At 45.6% G+C, this 20,284-nt stretch overlaps 2 protein-coding genes across 2 annotated transcripts in view; one reads left to right on the top strand and one right to left on the bottom strand.

The window, feature by feature from the left end:
• TTLL9 (tubulin tyrosine ligase-like family, member 9) overlaps positions 1-20,284 on the bottom strand; it is a 49,065-nt gene that overhangs the window by 13,106 nt on the left and 15,675 nt on the right. Inside the window, exons 5-9 of the mRNA XM_006881426.1 lie at positions 19,677-19,862; positions 5,909-5,977; positions 4,354-4,444; positions 4,114-4,154; positions 2,981-3,068 (exon numbers count right to left, since the gene is read on the bottom strand). Of these exons, the coding sequence (XP_006881488.1) occupies positions 2,981-3,068; positions 4,114-4,154; positions 4,354-4,444; positions 5,909-5,977; positions 19,677-19,862 (475 nt within the window). The remainder of the gene's footprint in view (positions 1-2,980; positions 3,069-4,113; positions 4,155-4,353; positions 4,445-5,908; positions 5,978-19,676; positions 19,863-20,284) is intronic.
• Positions 17,932-18,309, top strand: LOC102850785 (mitochondrial import inner membrane translocase subunit TIM16-like). Its single transcript, XM_006881425.1, has one exon. The coding sequence runs from the start codon at positions 17,932-17,934 to the stop codon at positions 18,307-18,309; it is 378 nt and encodes a 125-aa protein (XP_006881487.1).

Genomic DNA, 20,284 nt, shown 5'->3' with positions numbered 1-20,284 from the left:
AAATAAAAAAATAATTAGAACATAGAATGTATGAAGTATGAATCTAGGAAAACTGGTTAACAAAAATTAAATGGAACACATAAAGGTCAATGTCCTAGGCATGATTGCTATAAACTGTCAAGTCAGGACAGACTCATAGCGGACCTTCCAGTGGGATTTCAGAGGCCGTAAATCACATGGGTGGAGAATGCCTATCTTTCTTCCTTTTGAGAAGCTGGTGGATATGAACTACATGCTTTTGGTTTGGCAGTGCAATTCTTTACCTCTAAGCCACCAGAGGCAACAGTGATTGGAAATGGACTCACTTACTCAAATACACTGCACTCCACCATCCAGTTGCTGAGGCTGTAAAACTTAATGGGAGGAGATCATCCTTCTCTCTCACGTGGAGCTGTTCGTGGAATTAGGATTAGCAGTGTGAGATGCCATGGACTGTGCCACCAGAGCAGACAGCAGACTGGTATTGGTCATTCTGAATAGGACAATCGTATGGTCTTCTATGCCAGGAATGACAAACTGATGAGGAATGACGTCACATTCATGACAGAGACTATGCTGGAGAGTGCCCAAGGTAATATTGTATGACTGATGATTTATTAATTTCAAATACAAACTCAACAACATAAACAGCAGCTATACGTGTGGACTTCACCAGACAGAATATACAGAACTCTAACTGACTGGTCTTTGGAAAGAAACAATTGAGATCAATATCATTGATCAAACCAAGGATACAGGCTGAATGCAGAACAGACAATCAAATGCTCATTTGAAAGCTCAAAGTGAAGCTGAAGAAAAAGGAAAACAAGACGACAGAATCAAAGTATGACTTTGAGTATATTCCACTTGAACTGAGAGACCATCTCAGGAATAAATTTGACACACTGCACACTAATGACCAAAGACCAATGACAAGTTGTGGGATGACAATGTAGATATCATACATTTTTAAAAAGCATAAGTTCATTAAAAAGAGAAGGAAGGAAGGAAGGAAGGAAGGAAGGAAGGAAGGAAGGAAGGAAGGAAGGAAGGAAGGAAGGAAGGAAGGAAGGAAGGAAGGAAGGAAGGAAGGAAGGAAGGAAGGAAGGAAGGAAGGAAAGAAGGACAATATGAATGTCAGAAGAGACTCTGATACCTGCTCTAGACTGTCGAAATGTAGAAAGAGGGAAGGAAGAAATGAGGACTTAAGAGAGTTACACAGATGTCAAGGGCTGACTCAAGAAGACAAAGTAAAACATAATAATGAAATGTGTGAAGAGCTGGAGTTAGAAACTCAAAAGGGAAGGATATACTCAGCATTTCTCAGAAGAAGAAATGAAGAAAAATCTCTGCCCGAAGCTGCAATATGGTGGCACAGAGGTTAACAGAAGGGTTAGCAGTTCAAACCCACTGAATGCTCCCACATGAAAAAGAGAAGGCAATTTGCTCCCATAAAAGGTTGACTGTCTGACAAGGATGTATGAGTTGGAACTGAATTGATGAAAATGGGTTTGGTTTCTTTCTCCGTTTTTAACAGGCAAAATGCTGAATGACACAGGAAACCTCAAAGGAAGATGAGTGGAATACAGAGTTGTTGTTTCAATAGGAATTGGTTGATATTTAACCATTTTAAGAGGCAGCAAATGATCAGAATCTGCATTATGCAGATAAAACAACCCTGCTTGCTGAAAGTAAGGTGGACCTGAAGCGCTTGCTGCAGAAGGTCAAAGACTACAACTTTCAATATGGATTGAAGCTCAGCATCAAGAGAACAGACTGGATGGTGTCTGGTCACACAATATTGTTATTGAAGATTTTGTTAACAAAGATTTTTAAATTGTTATTGAAGATTCTCAGGAAGAATCCTTCTCAAAATGATGTCGATACAGATTAGAATTTCAAATTGAAACGGACTTTGGCCTTTCTGGAACCGGGGATAATAAACTCTTGAAACTGGCCCTAAGATAAACATTAAACCTTAAACCAAAAGTATTCCTTGAAGTCTTAAAACCAAACAATAGTTTAACTTAAGCAGTAAAGAATATCTGTATTGAACAGAAGGCTTTTAAAAGATTAATCTGTATGGGATCAAACTGACAACAACTCGAGAAACCAGACAGGGCACTTAAGGGTCAGCTGCTGTTGTGGTTGTCTGCTGTCGACTCAGAACTGACCCATACAGGACCCTCCAGGGGGTTTTCAGAGGCAGTAAATCACACGGGAGGAGATTGCCCATTTTTCTCTCACAGAGCACCTGGTAGATTTGAACTGCTTGCCTCTGGGATTGCAGGGCAGCTTCTTACCACTAGGCCACCGGAGTAAGTTTATATTAATGGAAGGAGAACAACTTAGAAAAGGAAGTTGAGAACAGACATAATCAGTGCCAATGAATTACACATTCAGAAACAGCTGACTGGTATATGCTCTGTTGTGTGTATTTTCAATGACAACAACAAAATAAATTCTAAAACACAAATTAAAACCTCAGAGTCTAACTCCTTTCCAGAGGGCAATGGTGGTGCAGTGTGGTTCGGTGGAGGGATTCTCAAAGGCTTCATGCCAGTGCCCATAGAGTCTAGCCACCTCTTTTCTGTCAGCGGAGGCCCGTGAGCTGTTATGATGAGCAGGTCTCACTGGTGCACCCACACTGAGATGTACTAGGCCAGTAAATGCACATAAAGGCTCACACATTCCCCAAGGAGGTTAAAGCCGTCTGATCCTGTATGAAGAGCCATGGCTCTTTGGCACGTTATTAAAATGATCATCGGGCAAAGCAGTCTGGGGGTGAGCTTTCTGAACAAAGTGCTCCCCGTGGCTCCCTGGACGACCCCTGGCTCCCACCTGATGTAAGCCCTCCTGCACCCAGGAAAGGAGGCCTGTCATGATCATGCTGTTTCTCAGAGCCCAGACCATAGCATAGCAGGCACTCGGCAGACACTGGTGGGAGGGACATGTCCACTTGGAACAGGCCAGAGGCGGGGCGGGAGGGGGAGCAGGATACACTGGTCATCGATGCTGCTCAGCGTGAAGCGGGTGTTGGAGAATCGAGCAAAGCCGTCTCGGTAGAGCCAAGCCCGCAGCGGGATGTACTGGGCAGAGGCGGTGGGACAGAGAGAGGAGAGGGAGAGAGGGCACGTATGCTCATGTCATACCTGGCTGGCAGCACATTTCCGCCTGCCCTATCCTTTTTTCTTTTACCCACCAGCCCTCAAGACTCTGCTCTACCACCAGCCTCCTTGATCCTACGCTTCCCTTATTGAATGAAATTCATGAGCTTCTCCTATGCTCTATCCTCATGAGAGACCCAGCTCAGGGTGTGTGCCCACTTCCCCTCAGGGCAGCAAGTCCTCGGAGGACCGGGCATCCCTATGCCCTCATGTCCAGCACAAGGAAAGGTTTACATGTGGGATGAATGTATGAGCTGAAAGACTAGCGCAAAGAGAGGAAAGAGGCGCTGGGGCCAGGCTGCCTGGGTTCAAATCACAGCTCTGCCATCCATCAGCTGTGTGACCCTTGGGCAGGCCGCTCGACTCTTCCATAAAATGAGGATCTTAATAGAGTCTACCTCACTAGGTTATTAGGAGGAAGCCATTAAGTCAAAGTCATTGCCGTCAAGTTGAAAACAACTCACGGCTGACCCTCCACTGGGCTTCCTGAAGCTGCACAGAAGGAGACTGGCCCATCTTTCACCTGAGAAGCCACTGGTGGATTCGAACCACCAGAGAGACGCCACCTTCGGGTTAGTAGCATTAACATCCTGTGGACTATTAGGAGGACCAGAGAAGAGAAAATAAAACAACACTAAGCACCAGAGCCTTCAGGTACACAGTAGGTGCTAAATAAATGCCAGAATGTGATTAGCAGGATGCTTGGATGGATAAGGAGGCCAGTAAAGGCACATCTAGGTGCTGAAACACCAAGATGCTCAAACTTGCCTATCTCTGCCCATCCCTATCTTGTCCCCTGATGTCTCCGACCAGGGTTCACCCAGGCAGAGACAAAATCAGACCAGCTGTACATTCTCAATGTCAAGGTGCCCCAGATGGGCTCTGCTCCATGCCTCCAACCCAGTGCCCACTTGCCCTTGCTGAGAGAGCCCTGCCAAGCAACTCACCGAAATGATCAGCAACTCACCGAAATGACCAGCACATAGACTCGCAGATCGAACTTGCGGCCTGTCAGGCAAGGAAAGTGTTCATCTGAGTGACCCGTGTGTACCAAGTGCCTCCTGCCAGCCCGGCGCATGCTAGGTCTGGGGCTGCACCTCTTCATGCCTGGAGTCGGTCTGGACCGTGGGCTGCCGCTAGCCAGGGGTTGCTGACTGACTCACTCACACTGGGCAAGAGTGTCTGTACAGGGAGCTATACATCTCACCTCCTATCAGGTAGGGATTTTCAATGTAACGCTGGGCTACATAGTTCTCCACGGGAATCTCCTCCTTCTGGTCATCGGAGCCTCTTGTGTCCTAGTTGTGACCAGAACAAAGAACAATTACTGAGCATCCCTTGCATCCTAGAGATTGAGTTCAGCCTCCAAGGTGGAGGATCTCATTTGATCTTTAAGGAAGCACTAAGGTTATCCCCATTTTACAGATGAGAAACTGAAGCATGGCGAGGGTGAGTGACTTGCTCCAGGTCGCACAGCCAGTCAGTGGTACCACTGGATGTGGTCCACTCATATGGGGTCAGAAGCTAGACATTTAGGCTCTAGACCTGCCCCATCAATACAGTAGCCACCAGCCACACGTGACTGTTGACATTTATATTTACGATTATGAAAATGAAATGAAACGAAAAATCCAGTCCCTCTGTGACACTGGCCCCATTTCAATAACTCAGCAGTCATAACAGGTGGCTAGGGGTGATCGCAGTGCAGATCGCACAGACTCGTACATACCCATCACTGCTTAAAGTTCCGCTGGGCAGCGCTGCCCAGACCACCGCCCAGGGCCCTAGAAGCAAACCTCTCCCTTCTAGTTCCTTCCAGACAGCACCAGGCGGCAGGGATGCTCCCTCACACATGTGCACAACACATCAAAGTTTGCAGAGTCCTTTCCCACTCACTGACTCCCGCTTTAAGGAAACTGAGGCCTGAGAGCAGTGTCACACATTTGGAGAGGTCGCAAAGCAGCCTAGTGGCAGCGAGCCCTGGAACACGGGGTTTCTGGCTCCAAAGGTAGAGCATTTCACTCCAACCATCACCTCCAGCTATTTCAAGACAGAGGCCCACAGGCCTGCCCTGCTGGGACCTCACCACCTTCTACACTCATGTGGCTGACAGTGCAGTTGATAGAGCTCCTGATGGCTTGAGCTGCTTCCCCACAGCGCCCCAATGGTTTATGGGAGGAACTGAGACGTGGGGCTGGGTGTGTGTGGAAGTTCACCCACTGAGCCCAGCGGTGCAGTAGTTCAATCTCATGGTCGGACTGCCCAACCCGGGCTGAGGTTCTCCCCAGATCACACAACTGCTGAGTGGCAGAAGCAGGATTTGAACTAGGCTTCCTGCTGCAACCAGTTTTGGGATTGAGTAGAAAGGAGGAAAGAGCTGCCTCTGGGGCTCAGTCTAGGACCTCAGTGGGGGAGTCAACCAAACTCCCCTCAGTCAGGTGGGCAGGAGGCCCAGATAGAGAGCATGCAGTGAGCGCTTATTAAGCCCCAGACACAGTGCACTCCTAAGAGGCAGTAACTCACTGTACGCTTAGCAGGTACTAATACCATGGTCATTCATCAGGCCACAGAAAGGGGAAGTAACTTGACCAAGGTCACATAGCTATTAAGTGGCAAAGTCAGGACAGGAACTGAGACATTCTGACTCTAGAGACGCCCACTTCACTCAGTAGAGCTTCACCATCAGCCCTTAGAACTCAGGGGGAGCTGAAAAGGGGGCCTCCCAGTGAAGACAGAGAAGCAGGTAGGAAGGACAAGCTCACCTTCCTCCAGTCGATGATGTCCTTCAGGCGCCGGAAGAGGAAGATGCCCTTCCCCTGAGATCGGGCGACCTGGGGGACAGAGGAGTACAGAAAATCAGTTCCCAGCTGCGTGCAGTTCCATGTGGGCCTCTGCTGCTGCCCCATCCCTGCATTCCTTTCTCTCCACGGGTCCCCTGAGCCTCCAGCTATCCTCTGGAAATGTACCAGCCCAGCGGTGAGGAGGCAGGGAGGGTAAGTCTCCCTCACCCTGGCTAGGACACAGGATCTGGCCTGGCCAAGAAGTAGAGCCCTTGGGCACACCAGTCCCTTCTCTTCTCAACCCTGGGAAGAGAGAGCAATCCGGCCTTTACCCAGGACAGTGGCTAACAATGGAAGAAACAGAAATTGTAGTGAAACTCTAAAGAGTAAGAATAAAGACCAGATTCACTGGTCCAACAGATATGGGTGGCACTCCCCAGAATGTGGACCCGAGAGATGCTTCATAAGGGAACTGAATTCATCCCATAACTCAACTTATAGCTGAACAACAGACAATCCCATAAGGTGAACGACAACACTCCTTAGGGCTGTCAGACATACGAGATCAAAAGAGAAGCATTCACCCAGGGGCAAGGCTCAGGGGGAAAGGACCCGAAAGAAGGATGAATAGAAGTGGTGAACAGGAGAGGAAGCTGGAATCGTGCCAGTGCATGTGGAGATTGCAAGTACAAACCAAAATGTGTAAGAACTGTTGAACAGAAAACCAACTGACTCCATAAACATTCATTCACACCACAATAAAAAAAAATTTTCTAAGGCAATATTGTAGAAAAGATGGTCCATGGCAGGGGTTAGAGTAGGTCCATGGCAGGTGTCAGAGTAGGAAAAATAGGACGTGCTGGTAAGGGGGGGCAGTTGTAATGTGCTCTGTGGTGGTAAATGGGGTGGTACAGACGTGCTGGGGGCCAGCTGGCAGGATCTGGAGAAGCTGTGGTGTCCACACCCTATGCCCCAGTGATCCTGTCCCTGGGTCTACACTGCACGAGAATTCCCCCACAGGCCCGAGAGGGACTTGATGATGATTTCACTGCACTGTTTATCGGGAGTGAGTACTGGGAAAACCTGGGGGCCTATCTGCCAGGATGTGGCTAAAATATGTGGCCATGGGAGCAACTGCAGATGCTTGAAACAAATATGGTGTTTAATTAAAAATGTTTTAACTAGTTTACGGTTCAGAATACAGACCCAGACACATATACACATTGGCATGTCATCTTGTGTTTCTTCATGTTGCATCTCAATATCAAGAAAACAAAGATTCTTAAGGGAACTCTGGTGGCCTAGTGGCAAAGAAGCTGCACTGCAATCCCGAAGGTGCACGGTTCGAATCCACTAGATGCTCCGCTGGAGAAGGAGGCGTAATCTTCTCTAGTGTTAGTTGGATCCAATTCAATAACTCAATATGAAAGATATATAAACACTCAAAGGGCCCAAATGAAACTTTCAATCCTTCCCAATTCAATACAATAAGGAAAAAAAATAAGAAAGCAAAGATTCTCACCATCATCATGATAGATGGAGAAAAGACTGAGATTGTTAACGATTTCATCTTGCTCAGGTCCACAATCAATACTCTTAGTGCCAGCAGTCAGGAAATCAAAAGATGACTTGCTTTAGGAAAGTCTGTTGTCAGGGACCTCGCAGAGTGCTAAGGAGCAACAATGTCAGACGAGAGACTAAATACGTCTGATCAGGCCATGATCTTCTCAATTATTTGCTATGTATCTGAGAGCTGGACAATGACTAAGGATTGACAGAAGAGTCAATGCCTTTGAGAGGGTGAAACCAGGCTGTGCTTCATGGAGGCAAGGATTCTGAAGCTCCGTCTCACATATTTGGGCATTTTTCCAGGAGGGACTAGTCCTTGAAGAAGGACATCATGCTTGGAAGGATAGCGGGTCAGCACAGGAGAGGCAGCCTCTGGATAAGATGGAGGCAAGTGTGTGGGATTAACTGAGGACGAGGCAGTGTTCATAAGAGTTGTTACGAGTCACAGCCAACTCGAGGCAACATAAAGGCAACATCTAGTAAACCAGGAAATACAAAGCCAAGGCCGTCTGCAAAGATGACAGTGGCACTAGGTTATTGAAGGTGAGGGAGAGGAAAGGGTGAGTCAAGGGAAAGGGCCTGGACCAGATCAATGACAATGGTACAAAATCTACTGAGACTCTGATTAATTTATCTGCAGCTGAGTTATACACATACTCTTACCACAATCATTACCATCATCAGGCCCTGGATTCTGTCTTTGCTTATTATTATTATTGGAGACTCCAGGACTTGCTGACTTATCACAGGAATGAAAGGTGCTGCCTCCTGCAAGCTGAGAATCTGGGGATGGGTCGCTTCACAACGATACCCAGGTGACCCATTTCCCTGAAGTTCAGAGAAGTTGCCGTCTGCTTGCCCAGAGAAGCTGGTAAGTGACAGAGCTCAATCCCTTTTAAATTAAACCACTTCCATTGTTGTCACTGCTGTCAGAACTGACTCACAGCTGACGCTCCAGCAGGGTGTCAGGGGCAGGAAGTCACAGATCAGCTGGTGGATTTGAACTGCGTGCCTTTGGGTTGGCAGTACAATTCCTTTTTTCTTTCTTTCTTTTTTTTAAAAAAAGAAAGCATCATCATTATCTTTTAACTCAATATGAAAGATATATAAACACTCAAAGGACCCAAATGAAACTTTCAATCCTTCCCAAAAGGCAATAGAGGATCCTTATCACGCCTTAACCTGAAGAGCCCTTTTGAGTTGACGTATCAGCAAGAACCCAGGCAATGAACTTCTCAAAAGGCAGTACAATTTCCTACCACTAAGCCACCAGAGTTTCCCTTTTTAAAGAACAAATCCGTTCCTTTGACTCAATTCTGTGAATCTAACTAACAGATGATTTTTTTTTTAAAAATCTTTCTTTTAAAAAGAAATATATCTCTTAACACTGATGATGTATTTATGGGGCTCAAAATTCCAAAAGGGAAAATGCCATGCTCCTCCCTCCCCCCAGTTCACCCTCCCCAGAGGACAGGCCTGTAATGAATTTTCGTAGTTGCCCCTGGAGCTAATCCACGCACAGAACACCAAACATAACTATATATACTTTTCTTTCTTTTGTATATAGATATATTTCATAACTTTGTTATTCCTCTTGTTTTTGCTGCTTAACAACATATTCCAGAGGTCCTCTCTGCAAGGTTACCTGTGTCTTTTTCATGGCTGTATAATATTTCATGATGGGTCTGTATCAATCTTTTTTTAAATAGGCCTCTTGCTGATGGCATTTAGGTTATCTCCAGTCTTTTGTTATCATAAAAAATGCTGCCAGGAACCTCTTTTGTCATGCTTCCTTGTGCAAATGTGGGACTAATAGTTTTTGATCTTTTGAACTATTCTTTGGCAAGGTGACCTCATCCTTGTCCTACAAAACCCTACTTTTCCTCTGAGAGCACCTCATCTGAGAAGCCTTCTCACAGTTTAGTGAAGAGTCTTTATCTGAGCCCCTGCTGCCCTGTGCACTAGTCTGAGCAAGGGCTAGTCTCAGCTGAGAGAGTCTCTGTGAGGTTATGAGAAGCTATGGTACAGGGACTGACACCCAGTCATTGCCACGTTCCCAGCAGGGAGCCTGGGGACAAAGAAGGAACTGTTCAGAGCAGGTGGAAGAGAGAAGAGAAAGTGAGACACTGACTTAGCTCAAAGATACACAATTGCATGAATAATACAAAAGAGAAGACAATTTAAAAGCCATTTCTAACAGTCCTGGAACATATTATTCGATTCTTATTTTGGAAGTCAATTTGCCTTCCTAATTAGGTTTTGCTTCGGCTAATACTGACATCAGTCTGCCTTTACTGAACCCCATGGATAATTCATAGCTTCTCAGAATCTCGGGGCTGGCAAGATCACGCAATATTATACCACACACACTGTGGTCCTCACCAAAGGCATTACGGCTTCCAGTAACATCCCCGCCCAGTAGCTTTGCACACTTACAGTGCCAATGAGCTCACTACCCACCTCCCAGAAGCAGTCTATTCCTTTGCAGGACAGCTGTTGAGTCATCACCCACAAGTATCAAGTGGGCGCCTACCAGATCGAACGAGACAGTCGCTCCAACAATGGGTTCAAACACAGCAACAATTATGAAGAGGAGGCAGGCCCGGGCAGTGCTTTCATTCTGTTGTACATGGGGTCCCAGGAATCAGAATGAACAGCACAACTGTGTGCTGGGCAGGATGCTAGACGCTTCACCCAGCTCTCATGGAGCTTGCTCTCCCTTATCTCCTAGAACAAATCTGATTCTTGGACCCCATAGCAGCCCTTTCATTATCCATGGTCCCCATGAGTTGTCTTTTTTTCCAAGCATAAATGTACCCAGGGAGGGAAACTTCTTACTTCCCTGTTCTCCCCTAACCCCATGACTCAGCTGATCTGTGCAAGGTCCTCAGTACAGGTAGGAGCAGGCAGAGCTGTCAAGCATCGTCGCTCAGGTTGTCCACTGCATAAAGGACTCTCAGATGCGGGGTGAGGGGAGTGGCTGTCACTCTTCAGTTGCTGATGAAAAACACACACATTGTTTAATACTTGGCATGGTGACCAGGAGAATGAACCTTGCAGGCTTTACTTTTTGTTCATTGTGATTGCCCACCAGACCCTGCTGACCTTGTATGTAAAACACAGATGTTTTTGCACACCCATGTTTATTGCGGCTTTGTTCACAATAGCAAGGAGTTGGAAACAACCTAAGTGCCCATCAACAAACAAATGGATAGAGAAGCTGTGGTGTATTCACACAATGGACTACTACGCTACATTGAAAAACAAGGAACTCATGCAATATTATTCAAAATGGGTGACCCTGGAGGACATTATGCTGAGTGAAGTATCTCAGTCACAAGGGGACAAATACTGCACGGTGCCACTGTTGTAAAACAGGACTGATCTTGGGGTTGGGGAGAGACTGAGAAAGATGGGTTCAATAATGTATACTGCATTGAAACAGATGAGGGAGAAAACTGTTTAAAAGGGTTATGTGATTAGGTATTTTTGTCATGACAGGAGTCTAGAGCGAAGGCTACATGGTGGAGTGGATCTGGGGGAGGGTTTGTAAAACAATGAAAGAATTTTTCTTTTACTTTTCCAAGAGGGTAATGTACTTGGGGGGGGAGGGTTGGGAGGGGAGGAAAGTGCAACAATGAATGAGTGGAAATCCAAAGTCTATCTAAATTTTTACTGAAATTAATAATAAATTGAAATAAATTTTTTTTTAAAAAACACCCCACACAGATGTTTTCTGGCCCAGTGCCCTCAATAGGATTATTTGGTGTGTTGGAGTCCATTGTCGTGGTGGTTGTGTGAACTCATCTTGTTGAAAATGTCCCTCATTTTCCCTGACCCTCTTCTTTACCCACCACAATGTCCTTTTCCAGCAATTGACCTCTGGTAATGGTGTCCAAAGTACATTAGTGGGAGTCTCACTGGCCTAGCTGCTAAGCAGCTTTCTGGTGGTGATTTCTTCTGAGACTGAATTCCTTCATTCTTCAGGAAATCCACAGTACACTCAGTGTTCTTTGCTAACATCATGACTCAAAGGCATCAATTCTTCTTCTGTCTCCCTTTTCCATTGTCCAGATTTGCTTGCATTTAGGTGACTGAAGACTATGGCTTCAGGTCAGCTCTACCTTAGTCACAAAAGCACTAGCTTTGCTCTTTAGAACGTTCAAGAGGTCTTTTGCAGTAGCTTTTCCCAGGGCAATATGTTGTTTGCATGTTGCAAACAGCCTCCACCTACAGGGGTGTAACTGACAGCGATGCAGGTTCTGCGCCTACGGCTGCCTTCACCAGCCCTCACCTGCTAGGGCCTGATCCAAGCCAATGATGAACATGGCAAGGATCTGAAGGCTTGCTGATTCCTGGGAGACATGGCACTTTTCTACAACTGACCTTGGTTTGAGGCCTCACTCATGGCTTGGCTGGACTTCCTTGGGCTGCACAGCAGTTTAAGATGCCCCATCCACCCCTCGTCTCTCTCTCACGGTGGGGTTCAGACTGGCAATAAGGTCTGGCAGCTCTTGGAACCTCACAGTCTTCCCCTTACCCTCCTCACTTTCTCCCATAGGCAGTTTCCCTAACACAATTCCAGCGTGTATAATTCTACCTTGGCTTCTGTTTCTCAGAGGACCCTGACCAACTAGAATTCATTTACCATCAAATTTTAGGTCTTTAAAACCATTGTGGCAGAAACTTTAAATGAAGCTCTTCAAGCAGAATGAGCATGACTTTACACAATAGATCTATACAATGAGCTTCTGACAGTTCCTTATGTACTTTTCTGTTTTTGAATGATCTTCAGCAGTATTTTGCTTGCATGTGATATTAATGATATTGTTTGATAGTTTCCACATTCAGTTGGATCACCTTTCTTGGGAATGGGAACAAATATGGACCTCTTCCAATTGTTGGCCAGACAGTTCAAGCAAAAGTTAAAAGAAACCATGGAAAAAAAAATTTTAAAAATAGGAAAAAAAGGGGTCATGGCACCAGGGATATTACTGCTGATATCAGGTGGATTCTGGCTGAAAGCAAAAAAATACCAGAAGAATGTCTATTTGTGCTTTATTGACTATGTGAAGGCATTTGACTGTATAGATCATAACAAGTTGTGACTTCCATTGAGAAGAATGGGAGTTCCAGGGCACTTAATTGTGCTCGTGCAGAACCTAGGAGGATGCATGGTTTAAGCACTGCATGGTTTAAACTTTAGAAGGGAGTGTGTTAGGGTTGTATTCACTCTCCATACCTATTTAATCTGTATACTGAGCAAATTATTCAAGAAGCTGGACTCTATGAAGAGGAGTGTGGCATCGAGATTGGAGACTCATCAATAACTTGCATTATGCAGATGACACAACCTTGCTTGTTGAAAGTGAAGAGGATTTGAAGCACTTGTTGCAGAAGATAAAGGAATTCAGCCTTTGGTATGGATTGCATCTCCGTGTCAAGAAAACAAAGATTCTTATCACTGGAACGATAGGCAACATCATGATTGATGGAGAGGAGACGAAACTGTTGACAGCTTCATCTCGCTTGGATCTAAAATTAACACCTTTGGTACCAGCAGTCAGGAAATAAGGAGACACACTGCACTGGGAAAATCTACAGTTAGGGACATCTCCAAATTATTGAGGAGTAATGATGTCAGTTTGAGGACTAAAGTGCATCTGATTCAGGTTTTAGTCTTTCTGATCATTTGCTATGTATCTGAGACCTGGATAATGAATAAGGATAACAAAAGAAGAATTAATGCTTTTGAGCTGTGGTGTTGAAGAAGAACCCTAAACATCCCATGGATTGCCAAAAGAACAAACAGATATGTCTGGGAGAGGGCGCCTCAAGAGTGTGTTTTGGAGGCGAGCATGATGAAGCTTTGTGTCACATACTTTGGGCATGTTGCTAGGAGGGGCTAGTCCTTGGAGAGGGACATGATGCTGGGAAGGGTGGATGGTCGGTGAAGGAGAGAAAGACCCTCAACCGGGTGAATTGGCGCATGACTGCTGCAATGGGCTCTTGTGTGTCAGAAAGTGTGAGGATGACACAGGATAGAACAGAGTTGAGATCTCTTGTTCATAGGGCCGCTGTGAGTCATACTCCACTTTACAACACCTAACACCACCAACACAATTAAATAAAAAAAAATATTGAGCACTTAAGAAATAGTTTTCTTTTAGACTGGCTTTCAGTTCTATGAATATGGTTATGTCAATATTAAGAGAATTTGTTTGAAGGGTATTGATAGATCTAGTAATTTTGCAATGCCATAGCAAATCTAAATATACGTATCAAAATAAGTGGTTATCGGTTGGAAAAAACACACAACATTATGGCTTCTATGACAGGGCCCATAGATGTCACAGGATGCCAGAGCATAAAAATGGCTCAGAAACCCTTCCTGCTACGTGAGCTCCAGCTGGCTGGGCTTTCTGTTACTTGCAGCCCAAAGCATCCCAACTCTGGAAAAATTTCAGTTGAAAAGCTCCAGGAACTAGAGTAGCATGTTGAAAGGTGGCTCTTCCATGATGGCAGGATACTTGCCAATAATTATGGAAGATGCTTGTTACTGATAACACGAATCAGTTACTATACACCTGAGAAACATTGGGTTGGCAAATGTTGTGTTACATACATATTTTTTAAAATTTTGATTTTTATATTCAATTGCTTACAAAGTCTGTATACATTGTGCTTTACACTATTCTTTATTCAGATTGTGTTTCATACAATCATTTTATAAAATTAATCACCATTAATGGAAATATAAGTTTTCTGTAAACTTCCATGAAAATCTCAATAAAAAATTTAAAAAACTAATTGCCATTGGACTATGTGCTGTCTTTTCGGATCGCCACTGGATCTTTCTCATTTCTTTTATCCCCTCCCTCCACCTACCAAATTGTGCAACTCTGTAATTTTGCCCGTACCCATCCTCACCCCTCTCCTCCCATCCCTTCTCCCCTTGAGTCCCCATACATGTTTAACTAGTTATCCTTCTATTTTTAAAATAATGGCCTTATGCAGTATTTGTGTTACATATTTTTTTTTTACCTATCACATATATTTTTACAGTCATAATAGAAAAAATATGGTTCTTCCTTCCTTGGTGTTTGAACAGAGGTCCCCAGAGCTGAGGCCAGCCCAGTGTTGCCAAGGGCATTCACATCCAAGTAAAGCAGTCAATCACCTCTGCTGGACACAAGGACTAGCAGGTGGACGGGGGAGGGTAAAGCTGAAGAGTGTTCTGCTCACCTTTTTGCCAATCATGGTCCTAATCTGGGGGTGGGGGGGTTGCGAGGAGAATATTTAGAGGGGAAAAGCATGGATTGATGAACATTTGACACCAGACTAGATTTTCTCACACGAAACTCGAACCCCAAGGCTGTAAGTCTTAATGGGCAGAGCCTCTCCACCTTTCTCCTGTGGAGCCAGAGATGGATTCCAGCCCCCAGAACCATGCAACCTTTTGATTAGAAGTGCACTGCGCCTGGAAATGGCTCAGGGTCATACAGTTCACAAGTGATAGACACAGGATTAGAATCCACACCACCACAACAGCACCCCAGATCCAGAAAGGATGCTTTAGCTTTGGAAAGGACGGACGGGGACAAACACACACACACACACACACACACAGCGCCAAGATTCCTCCTCTTAATTACAGCTGTCCTGTCTGCTGCTAACAAAGGCTGTGGGCTGGGAAAGGAATCAACTTAATATGGGATTGCTCGTTCCCAATTAGCACAAATTACCATTTGTCTTAGAGGATAATGCTGGAGCTGGAATTGGTCCTGGGTGGGTCTTAATGCTCCTCTAACTCCTACTGCTCCAGCCTCAGCGCCCTCCTCGCTGCGCCTTCCCGGCATGGAGGGAGGCCTTCTAGCAGGTCCTCCAGAGGCAGGAGGGGCAGGCGAAATGATCTGGGCAGCCCAGGTTCAAATGCCACCTCAGCCCTTGTGGGGAGCACATGGTGATGTCTGCTCCCACTTCTGATGAGGGTATTCCCTCCAAGTGCCTGTGCTGTTGGCTGAATTTGTATTAGTCAACCCCAGGCCCTGCCTTCAGCACCACAAGGTGCTACCTTAACCCCAACACACTCTGTGAGGCCCAAGTTAGGAAAACAAAGTAGGGCCTTTGATGACACCATTCAAGGCTATGCAGAGTGCAACTCTGGGTGAGAGGAGGCCAAGGAGGCCAGCTTGGCAGGCAAGCTTGAGTCTCCTTTGATTTCCTGACTGCTGCTCTTTCATGTACGTTGATTATGAATCCAAGTTAGATTAAATCCTAATTAGCTTCTGCCTTTTCTCCATCTATCCTGAAGGTGCCCAGTAGTTCCATTGTGAGGATGAAGGAGAGGAAGACCCTCAACACGATGGATTTACACACTGATGGCAACCGGGGGTTCACGTGTGTCGGAGATGGTGAGGATGGCACAGGACAGGACAGGGTTCGGATCTGCTGTCCATAACTGCTCAGGACTCATTGCTATGAGTCCTACTCGACTCTACGGCACCTAACAACAACAACAACGACAAATATGTTGAGGTGTGATCCATGAGTCCATTATATCCATGAGATGTAATCAACTGAAGGCTATAGTTTCCAGCTTCATCAAGAAGTGTATCAAGTTCTCTTCATGTTCAGTCAGCAAGGTTCTTTCATCAGCATATTGCAGGTTGTTAGTGAGTTCTTCCGAACCTGATGCTGAGTTCATCTTCATAGAATCTACTTAGCATACAGATTGAATGGGTATAGTTAAGAATACAACCTTGATACACACCTTGCCTAATTTTAAACTACTTAATACCCCCTTATTGTGTTCAAATGGCTGCTTCTTTGTGTGTATGTACAAGTTCTGCATGAACACAATTAAGTGTTCTGTAATTCCCAATCTTCTCAATGTTATATCCATGATTTGTGATGACTCACCCAGTTGAATGCCTTTGATAGTCAATAAAACTTAAGTAAACATGTTTCTGGTATTTTCTGCCCTCATCCAAGATCCCTCTGACATCAGCACTGATGCTGTTTGTTCCATATCCTCTTCTGAATACAGCTTGAATTGTGAGTGCTATGTTGATTTTCTCTTGGCAGTCCATGGTATGTTTAATACTCTTCTCCAGCACAATTCAAAGGTATCTTCTTCTGTCATCCTTAGTCACTGCCCAGCTTTCTGATACATAGCAAGTTATGGCCTGGGTCAGGTGCACTGTGGTTTCCAGACATTGTTGCTCTTCAGCACTCTGGAGAGGTCCATGAGAGCCTCTTTTTCCAGTGCAATTTGTCTTTTCATTTCCTGACTACTGGTGCCAAGAGTGTTGATCTGAAGAGGATGAGGCCAGGTTGCTCCAGGAAGGCAAGCATTTTGAACTCTGTCTTACATACTTTGGGCATGTTGCCAAGAGGGACCAGTCCTTAAAGGAGGATACCTTTGAAGGGTGGAGACTCAGCATAGGAGAGGAAGACCTGAATGAGATGGATTGATACAACAATTGGGGTAAAGGGGGTAGGTGTGTTAGAGGCAGTGAGACTGGCTCAGAACAGGGCAGGATTCAGAGCTGTTGTACACATAATGGTCACTATGAGTCTCAGGCAACTTGACGGCACATAACAACAACAACAGCACAACATATTGATGTTCTTCAGCAAGTGTTTTTTTCATTATCTTTGGGCAAATTTTAATTGCATATGGTATTAGTAATCTTGTTTGACAATTTCTGTATTCTGTGGAATAATCTTTCTCTGAAATGGACACAAATATATAACTCTTCCTTTTGGTCAGGTAGTTGTCTTCCAAATTTCTTCATATAGATGAGTGAGCACATCTAGACTGCATCTGTTTGTTGGAACATTTCAAGCAGTATTCCATCAATTCATGCCACCTTGGTTTTCTCCATTGCCTTCAGTTCAGGTTCAATACTGTTGGTTCTTGATTATATGCAACCTGCTGAAATGGTCCAACAACAACAAACTCTTTTTTGGTGTAGAGACTCTGTGTGTGTTCCATCCATCTTCTTTTGATGCAACTTGTTTTGTGATGTGTTGTAAATTCCAACCCCTATATGGAGTCAGTGAGATTGGCTCATGACAAGGCAGGCTTCAGAGCTGTTGTACATAGGGTCACTATGAGTCACAGGTGACTCAATGGCACATAACAACAACAACAACATATGTTAATAGAGCTCTGATAGCCCAGTGGTAAGGAAATGCACTGCCAGTTCAAAGTAACAGAGTTCGAATCCACCAGCTGCTCCGCAAGGGAAAGATGGATAATCTCATCACATGTAATTTACTCTCTCTGAGAACCTCCTGTAGGGTCATCTATGAGTTAGTTCTGTCTGGACGGTAAACAATAACAACAACTTAAGTTAATAATGCAGGCTTAGAGCCGGCCCGAGGGGCCTCGGAAGCCGGAGCTCCCTTCCTGTGGCAGGGTTGCCACCATGGCCAAGTACCTGGCCCAGATTATTGTGATGGGCATGCAGGTGGTGGGCAGGGCCTTTGCCCGGGCCCTGCGGCAAGAGTTTGCAGCTAGCCGGGCAGCAGCTGATGCTCGGGGGCGTGCTGGCCACCAGTCTGCTGCTGCTTCCAGCCTCTCTGGCCTCAGCTTGCAGGAGGCCCAGCAAATCCTCAACGTCTCTAAGCTGAGCTCTGAGGAGATACTGAAGAATTATGAACACTTGTTCAAGGTGAATGACAAGTCTGTGGGAGGCTCCTTCTACCTGCAGTCCAAGGTGGTCCGAGCAAAGGAGCGCCTTGATGAGGAACTGAAGATCCAGGCCCAGGAGGACAGAGCGAAAGAACAGCCAACCAGGACATGAATGCCATTCCCACTCCCAGCCCCCACCCCTAATTTATACTTGGTAATAAACACTGTTTCTGCAATTACAGAAGTCAAGGAAATGGGTTTGACTCTAACATCCTCAGGACTGATGCCTGCAGCTGGGAACCATGGGACCAGCCAGCATTCAAAGCTAGGGAGACAAGGCAGCACCTCTTTGGACAGCCCAGCACTCCAAAATACACACCTGACCACCCCTGTTTGGGAGTGGGAGCCGTGTCTGAGGTACACCCACCACCTCTGTAACTTACTTTTATTGTTTCTTTATAAACGTCCTCTCTCAGGGAGGAGCATTTGTTATAGTAAAAAAAAATGCAGGCTTAGGGAGGGTTGTATCTTGATTCAAAACTTTACAAGAGGTTACAACTCAAGTCCCACCTTTACTCAAGTCATACATACCTTGCTTTAATCTTGCATTTTATCTTACAAGATATAAAAGAAGAGAGAAGTAAGCAGAGTGGGAGGGACATGACTACCACTAAGAAAGATGAAAGGGGGAAAAATGTGTCCTTTGGAACCAGGATTCCTGTGCTGAGAACCTCCCAAGCCCAGGAGAAGACTAATGACAAGACATGCAAAGATCTCCAGGGAATACTAGCTCACAAATGTTCAAAGAAAACAAGGACCTTCCTTCAGAGCCAAAAGAGAAAGCATGCCTTCCCCTAGAGCTGCTGCCCTGAACTTGAACTTCTAGCCTCCTAAACTGTTGCTCCATGGAAGCAAGGATTCTGAAGCTCCATCCCATGTACTTTGGGTATGTTTCCAGGAAGAATCAGTCCTTGGAGAAGGACATCATGGTTAGAAGAGTGGAAAGACAGCACAGGAGAGGATGAGATGGATTAACACAGTAACTGCGGTAATGGGGGTAGGTGTGTGACAGTGAGATTGGCTCAGAACAGGGCAGAGTTCCGAGTTATTGTGCATAGGGTTACTATGTGTCAGAGTTGACTTGAGGACACATAACAACAACACCATAAACTATGAAAGAATAAGTTTGTTAGTTAAAGTCATCGACTTACAGTATTTCCATTAGAGCAACACTACATAATGGCCTGGCCATTTTTTTCTGTCAGGGATCTGGGGTCCAGCAAGGGTCTGGATTCTATACCCTGGTGTCCTTATTCATTCAGTAAATACCTATAGAGCACTTACTGTGTGTGCCAGCAGCTGTAGCTACTGGATCACATGACAGAGAAGAGATAAAGTCTGCACTTCAAGGGAGACAGAAAGTGCACCCAAAGCTGAATTTCCAGGCAGAGTCATGTCCTGAGACAGGTTATCAGAGAGCCCTGCTCCAGCCCCAGGTTCCCCCACTTCTCCTCCTCGTCCCCAGCACTGGGCACTCACAGGCTTCATGATCCAGGTGATGCCAGGGTTTTTGCGGAACTCCTCCACAAACAGGTGGTATTCACATGGCATCTCAAAGGTTTTGGGGAAGAAGTCGCACTTGGCTGCTTCCAGCTTCCCCATGTCTCGCTCCAGCTGTTTCCGGAACCGCTTCAGGTTCTTCACCATGTAGTTCTTGCGGGTGAGCTGAGTAGCAGGGTGGATGGGCTGTTGAAGCTGCTGCTCACTGCCCTGCTCCACCTCCCACCCCAGCCCCTCTTCTATGGCCACAAAGCAATAATAACAGCAGGAGTTATGCTGACTGAGAGCCAGCTCTCAAACTCAAGCTCAATGCCATCTAGTTGATTCTGACTCAAAGCGCCCTTCCTTCAGGTTTCCTGGGCTGTAAATCTTAACAGGATACGCCTTCTCATCCCTCTGTAATTATCTGCACCTTAGAGGGGGGGAAACGGAATCTCTGAAATGACCCTCACCTGTTCTGAAATTCATCTTTTTAACCACTAAGATACACTAACCTTTCACAACATTCTACCACTGCCTCCTCCAGTTCCTCCTGAACCACCCTCCCAGAAGACCTCAAACCACCCAACATGCTCCACCCTGAAGTC

This window comes from Elephantulus edwardii, unplaced genomic scaffold (genome assembly GCF_000299155.1).
Source record: "Elephantulus edwardii isolate Elephantulus edwardi_28Jun2011 unplaced genomic scaffold, EleEdw1.0 scaffold00015, whole genome shotgun sequence".
Taxonomy (NCBI): domain Eukaryota; kingdom Metazoa; phylum Chordata; class Mammalia; order Macroscelidea; family Macroscelididae; genus Elephantulus; species Elephantulus edwardii.
The sequence above is the reverse complement of the archived record's forward strand: the minus strand, read 5'-3'. Positions and strand labels throughout refer to the sequence as shown.